At 45.3% G+C, this 7,459-nt stretch overlaps 1 protein-coding gene across 1 annotated transcript in view; it reads left to right on the forward strand.

The window, feature by feature from the left end:
• The window catches only part of UGT3A2 (UDP glycosyltransferase family 3 member A2), a 30,496-nt gene extending 25,261 nt beyond the window's left edge, over nt 1-5,235 (forward strand). Inside the window, exons 6-8 of the mRNA XM_017880707.1 lie at nt 558-789; nt 2,252-2,471; nt 4,283-5,235. Of these exons, the coding sequence (XP_017736196.1) occupies nt 558-789; nt 2,252-2,471; nt 4,283-4,559 (729 nt within the window). The 3' untranslated portion in view covers nt 4,560-5,235. The remainder of the gene's footprint in view (nt 1-557; nt 790-2,251; nt 2,472-4,282) is intronic.
• The last annotated feature ends 2,224 nt before the right edge of the window (nt 5,236-7,459 follow it).

Here is a 7,459-nt window from a genome sequence, read left to right on the forward strand (position 1 = left end):
ATAATCTGTAGTCCTGTGGGTGAACTACTGAGGTAGAGGATGAAGTATGTACAAAAAGATCAGTGACCTAGACTATCATAAAACATTAGAGGAAAACACACTAAAATAATACATTTTGTGTAGATGGAGAGGAGCCTTACCCTATTCTGCCACCGTTTCTGCCTGCAGTGGAGGTGTTCTCCCAGCTTCTCTATTCCAGCCTCCAGAAATCCCACTCCTCATGTTGGACCCTGGCCACCTACTAGTACGCTTCCAGATACTATTACCTCGAGTCTGACCTTGGAAAACTCCTGTGAGTCCCTGAGCCTATAATGGGTGGAAGGTCAAGAAAGGCCCTGATAGTAGGGTCAGAATTTCAAGAAGAAAGATGTTCTCACCAACACAAAGGACATGACCACAGTGCAGCTAGTATTGCGCTATCTTAGGAGCTATAATAATAGCTTTGGGACAGTGAGGACAGGGCACTGTGTTAGTAAATAGTCTGGCTTTCATTTTCTGGTCAACTAGACTTTTACCAATAATTTTGTCACCTCTTTACCTTGGTAATCTTTCTCCAGGACTTGGAGAACTTCATTGCCAAGTTTGGGGACTCTGGATTTGTCCTTGTGACCTTGGGTTCCATGGTGAACACCTGTCAGAATCCGGAAATCTTCAAGGAGATGAACAATGCCTTTGCCTACCTACCCCAAGGGGTGATATGGAAGTGCCAGTGTTCTCATTGGCCCAAAGATGTCCACCTGGCTGCAAATGTGAAAATTGTGGACTGGCTTCCTCAGAGTGACCTCCTGGGTAAGGGCTGCCCAGGACTGCCCCTCTCCTTCCACTGACTTGTCTTTGGGGCTCATCTGGGCTCTGACCTTTAGCTGGACATTTGTATCCACTGTTGAATGGCACAGGTAAGGCTCAGTGGACAGAAAAGTAGCAGCCAGTGGGAGTTCTTGGGAAACAAAGCTATACTTCCAATGGGATCAGATGTCAAAGCAGCCATCTTTCCTTCATTCTTTTCTATCCCAGACCTGATGTCTGCAGTCCTATGTGATATTCCTGTCAAGTCTCTTTAACCCTACTGCATTTGGTCTTGGACAAGGTCACCCAAATAAGATTAAAGACAACCTATCAACTCTGAATGTATATACCAGGGATTGGGAGAGTTGCCACTCACTTTAGTGACTTTGTGAGCACCAGTTTGGCCACATGGACTTACACAAACACACATCCACACATAAATATGGACACATTCTCTTAATTTACTAAGGGTCTGAGCAATTTCTACCATCACAAGATTAATGCCAATGATGTTTTTAGGATGTGCCAACATACCTGTGTGCCAGGCTTAGCAACTTCACAGTTGGTGATTTGGTCTACCGAATTGTCTGGGACTAGAGAGCTGCCTCACCCCCAACAGGTATTCTCCATGCCAAGTGCTGCCATAGACACTGACTAGAGCAGAGATTCATAACCAAGATTATGGCTCAAAAGAATCTGGGCAATTTAAGAAGTAGATTCCTGGTCCTACTTCTGTAAATATATATTTTAAAATTCTGGGGTAGGGCATATGCCTCCCATTTCAAAGAAGAGACACGGAGTCTGATGCACATTGCAGTTGAGTGACCCAGGTTGAGATGTGCTTGTCGTTATCAACAATCACTTTAGTTAGCTCTAAGTAATGCTGGCATGGAAAGACAGGAACTGGAAATACAGAGGTGAAAGATCTAGTCTACTTTCAAGGGGCTTCTCTTATAATTGAGGACACCATACAGTCAATACAAGTTTTATGAGTGACACATGAGTTGTGTTGTCAACAAATATGTCAGGAATACAAGAAAAGGGAAATTAGCTGTTAGTGGATAAAAGAGGGCTCAATATAGACAGACAGAGGAGGTAGAAACAGAGAGACACACAGAATACAGATGACAGAAGCAAAGAGAGGCACAGGGAAGACAGAGAGAAGGAAGAATGGATGGACAGATAGAGATGGATGCCTTGCTTAGCACTCTTCTCTACAGAAGTCACTCAATTCTAAGCCTTAGCTGAGTTTCTGCCTGAGGGAAGATGTTTCCATTTAATAACAATGCTTGGAATCTTGTATCTTGGAACTGTAACCTTGGATGTGTCCCAAGCACAGTCATTAGATACAATGTCTCCAACACACTGCTAGATCCGCTTGGCACCTTCTTATCCCCTTCATCTCTGCCTGATATCTTGAATTTTTCATCCTGAAGTGTCCCACTCTCTTTCTTATTTACAACAGCTCACCCCAGCATCCGTCTGTTTGTCACCCATGGTGGGCAGAATAGCATAATGGAGGCCATTCAGCATGGTGTGCCCATGGTGGGGATCCCTCTCTTTGGAGACCAGCCTGAAAACATGGTCCGAGTAGAAGCCAAAAACTTTGGTGTCTCTATTCAGTTAAAGAAGCTCAAGGCAGAGACATTGGCTCTTAAGATGAAACAAATCATGGAAGACAAGAGGTATGCAGCTCTCTGGGGTTGTGGTCATAATGATGAATGAAGGCAAAAACACTAAGGGTACTGTGGGAGTCTGTTTCTTTGGTTTTGCTTTGTTTTGCTTTAGATTAAAACTGTATTTTCTGGGACATGGGATAATATGTGTGTGATGCCAACAGCTGACCTGTGTCCTCTGAGAGCAAGACTAGAGCATTTAAGTTAGATGCTAAGAATCATTTCCTACTTTTTCATTTTGGAGAACCTGGACCATGTATACAGGGTCTCTGTGAGTTGTATTTCAGGTCAATTGGAATTCAGGTCAGCGGGATTCCAATTGAGGCAGGTGATTGCCTTTCTGTTCCCCAAATACTCCACACTCTTCTCCCCCTTGGCCTTTTGTTTGTGGTGCTGCCTCTTCACATACTGGCTCCTTCATCACATTCCGGCCTCATCTCCAACCCATTTCTTCTTAGAGTTCACCTCCGACAGTCCTAAGTAACCTCTTCTCTCACCCACCCCCATTATATCATTTCCTTCTTAACACTTCTTAAGGTCTGTAATTACCTCAGCTATTTATGTGTTTGTTTACAGAGTCTCTTTATGTTGCCCAGGCTGGTCTCAAACTCCTGGGCTCAAATGATCCTTCTGCTTCAGCCTCCTGAGTAGCTGGGATCACATAAGCCACCATGCCTGGCTTATGTTTTCATTTATTATTTGTCCCCCTCACCTTCCAACCAGAGATTGGAGAGTTAGCTTAATGAGGACAGCAGCATGTGTCTCTTGTTTTCTGCTGTCTTCTTAGTGCCTAGCACATGGTGTGCCACAAAGTAAATGGTTAATGAGTTTTAGTTAAGTGAGGCAATAGAAGGGGCCCAGTGACCTCCAAGGTAACTAACTACATATCCAGCACAGTGATCTCATGTGAAGAGAAAAATACACCTCATGTAATAAGTGAATAATTTATTGGAGTTTCAAAGGCACAAACCAAAATCAGACCTCAAAGCTTAACATGTATTAGGAGACACTCAGCAATTCTCACTAGGTGACTTAAAACAACCACATAGCTCGTGGTTCTTAGCCCTAGAAGAGTCATTAATTTCCATGGGTTGGTTAACTTCAGATCAGTTGTATATATTTGCAATTTTATGTATTGCTGATGGTCATTTTCTGAAAAATGTGTTTGTAACTTTCATTGGATTTTTCAATGACCTAGACCCAAAATGACCATTCTGAGCTGGGATGGTCCTTAGACATTGTACATAACTAGGGCCAGCTTCACAATTTGTGGGACATGGTGTAAAATAAAAATGTGGAGCCTCCTATTATAAAGTTTGAGAACTTCGACATGGTGAAACCAAGTACAGGGTGCTACTAAGTATGTGGTACAAATATGCAGCCTGCAGCCCAGGAAGTCAGCCCTGGTCAACATGACGTTCTGATGCTGCAGGAATGTGTAGGCTTTAGCCTGTGCCTGACATTCCCTACAGTGAGATTTGTCACCCCATCTAGAGACTGGCACAATGGAGGTGCTACATGTATATATATAATAATTACATCATATATAATTTTCCTAGGGTACATCATAAACCTCCTTGGAGTAGGGACTAGTCTTTGTGGACTTAGTCACTTTTTTGAAGTTTGAGACTTTCAGCATTATGCATGGATCTTCACATGTAGGTGTCATGATTAAACTTCAAGGGGACCCAGATAAATGACGTCAAAGGCAACAAAATTTCCTTGAAACTTAGTCTTTCGTGCAGCATATAGAACGGATCACACAGTCTAACTCTTGCGAGGTCACATTAGTAATGCCCGCTCTCTGTCTCTCTCAACAGGTACAAGTCTGCAGCAGTGGCTGCCAGCGTCATCCTGCGCTCCCACCCGCTCAGCCCCACACAGCGGCTGGTGGGCTGGATTGACCACGTCCTCCAGACAGGGGGGGCGACTCACCTCAAGCCCTATGTCTTCCAGCAGCCGTGGCATGAGCAGTACCTGCTTGATGTTTTTGTGTTTCTGCTGGGGCTCACTCTGGGCACTCTATGGCTTTGTGGGAAGCTGCTGGGTATAGCTGTCTGGTGGCTGTGTGGGGCCAGAAAGGTGAAGGAGACATAAGGCCAGGTGTGGCCTTGGTGGAGTCTGTTTGGTGGGTGATGTCACCATTTCTAGGGGGCTTCCCACTAGTTCTGGCAACCCTGTTCTCCAGTCCTTCTAGTTATCTCCTGTTTTCTTGAAGCATAGGAAAAATGGCCAAAAATCATCCTCTCCACTTGCTAATTCTGCTACAAATTCATCCTTACTAGCTCCTGCCTGTTAGCAGAATTCTTTCCAGTCCTCTTGTCCTCCTTAGTTTGCCATCAGCCAGGGCTGTGCTGTGATTCTGTCTCTAAGTGACTTGGACCACTGACCCTCAGATTTCCAGCCTTAAAATCCACCTTCCTTGTCATGCGCCTCTCTGAATCACAGCCTGACCATTCCAGACTTCCTGTCCAGATCTTCTCAGCCTCTTTCAGTCACCATGTGTCATGGAATAACACCGAGAAAGACAACTCGCATATTCTTTCCATTTCTGTTCTGTTCTCCTGCATATTCTCTTCAATGCTCAGGAACCCTGCCCTGTGCTTGCAGGTCTCCACATTGGGTCCCTGTCTCTGGTGCCCACAGAGAGCTCCTTCTTTGCTGATCAGGCATGCAGACTGTAGGTTTCCAGATTTCCTGAAAAGTAAAAGTTCACAGAATTATCTCCTTGCAGCCTCACTAAACATTTGACCAAGAGATTACTGTTCTAGTTGCCCAGAATTCTGTCATCTGGCTACTCAAGGCTATTGGGGAATGAGGCACGTCTGTACACTGGCACTGGCCAGGATGAAGGCAGTGGGAAGTGGGTGGAGGGTTAGCCAATCTGTAGGGTCTGAAGAATGGGAAAAGTGGCCTACAATCCTCCAGAATGCTTGACCTGTTGAACCAGATTGTTTTGCTATTTAGTCTTGGCCTATATTCATGCACATAAGCAGCAAGCAATCATGGGCGGGCTGATAAAGAAACACTTCTGTTTCCTGGTTACAGTCTCTGGCTGGACTTGAGGAATCACTGAATTGGCTTCAATGACTTTCTAAGTGTGATAGGGATGCCGAGGCAGGCAGCCAGAGCAGATGATTTCAATCATGGAGCCCCAGGTCCATGTAGATAAGAAGGGGGAATGCAATTGTAGCTGTGGTTCCAAGGACAGGACTGTGTGTTGTTCCCTGAGGGACCATTAACACAAACCAATGGGCACTAAACCTTAAGTAATATAAGAAGAGTAACAGATACCCTATTTAGTGTTCTGTAGAAAATGTGATTTGCAAATTGACTCTTTTCAGCCAGTGTGGCTCTGAAGTCCTCAGTGCAAAGGTTTTTTTTTTTAGATGGAGTTTTGCTCTTGTCCAGGCTGGAGTAGAGTGCAATGGCATGATCTCGGCTCACCACAACCTCTGCCTCTGGGGTTCAAGCTATTCTCCTGCCTCAGCCTCCCGAGTAGCTGGGATTACAAGCATGCACCACGACCCCCAGCTAATTTTGTAGTTTTAGTAGAGACGGGGTTTCTCCATGTTGGTCAGGCTGGTCTCAAACTTCCTACCTCTGGTGATCCGCTTGCCTCGGCCTCCCAAAGTACTGGGATTACAGACATGAGCCACCGTAACTGGCTGGTGCAAAGGATTTTGTACTAATGAGTAGGAGGTATGTATCCACATCAAAATGGCCCCACGTGTATGGGAGAATGGAGGCTTTAGGCTTACTAATAGGTGCTAGAATTAATCTTAGCATTCATGTTTACTGTTTCCATGTGAAGCCTTCCCACTCTTCGCTAACCTCCTCCCTTTTGACTGACATTAAGGTTTAGAAAATGTGTAGGTTGGTATCAGGATGGAGGAAGGAGCACACCATGGGGACTTTTCCCTTCTGGGGCCTCCACAATCTGCATGTAATGAAATGCTGTATGTGTGATAAACAAGAAGAGCACATAACACCCACAGAACCCTAACTTCCCAAGAGATGAAACACCAGATTGCGGCGGAGCTCTCTCCCAAAATCCTGCTGCCAGCTTTTATGAGCACTAATGAGTCTGTAAATATTGTGCCTGTGAAGCAGGCTCACTATGTACTGGTTCCCAGTTTTTCTGAGTATAGTGAAACAGATCATTTCTCCACACACGAGTTAGATGAAGTGCACCTGTTATTATAGATCACCAGCAAGGGACAACAGAAGTCCAGGATTCATTGCCAGCTGATCCCCCAAGGCTCAGGGACTTCCCCAGGGTGGATGACATCTCATCTGCCTGTGCCCCACTTGCACCACAACTGAGGCACACAGGGAAGCAGCCCGCCCTGGTTTTATACCTCAGGGACAGCATGACATACTGGGCTACAGTGTGGAAAGATCTCCTGTTTTGGGGGGACTGGAACAGAGCCCTGGCTGTTTCAGCCAGACCCTCCCTATATCCAGATGTAGCTGATCCAGCACATTCTGCGTTATTCTTGTGACCTGCAAACCGTAGCTACAATACTTTTCACTATGCCCGAGGGGACTATACCACAAGGAGGACGAGCAGGCCTGCCCGGGCAGTAACAGCCTGGGATCCCAGCATCGAGGTTAGAAGTTGCTAAAGGGCTCAGAGAAAATTCTTTCAGTGGCCCCACTGTCTGCAATCAGATCTTCTCTATCTGCATTTCAGCAGTACCTGAGTTGTTTATCCAGGTACAGCAGGAGGTGTTGGCAGTTGCATACACTCTTCCCAGTTGGGCTAAAAGGTGGTCTAGAGCGATTCTGTTGTCTAAAATAATCTTCCCAAGAGAGTTGAAGGATGTCTGCTGAGCTACCAAAACAGTGGCAGGAAAGGAAGCAACATCTGTCATTGTCAGGGACAGGCTTATGATGATTTATTTAGGAGTGCTGACTCCTATGCATGCTATTAAAGATCTCATAATGTAAACCCAGAGTCACTTATACCTTCTGATATATCTCTAGTTGGCCAG

Source organism: Rhinopithecus bieti, unplaced genomic scaffold (genome assembly GCF_001698545.2).
Source record: "Rhinopithecus bieti isolate Rb0 unplaced genomic scaffold, ASM169854v2 scaffold_11966, whole genome shotgun sequence".
NCBI classification, from domain to species: Eukaryota; Metazoa; Chordata; class Mammalia; order Primates; family Cercopithecidae; genus Rhinopithecus; species Rhinopithecus bieti.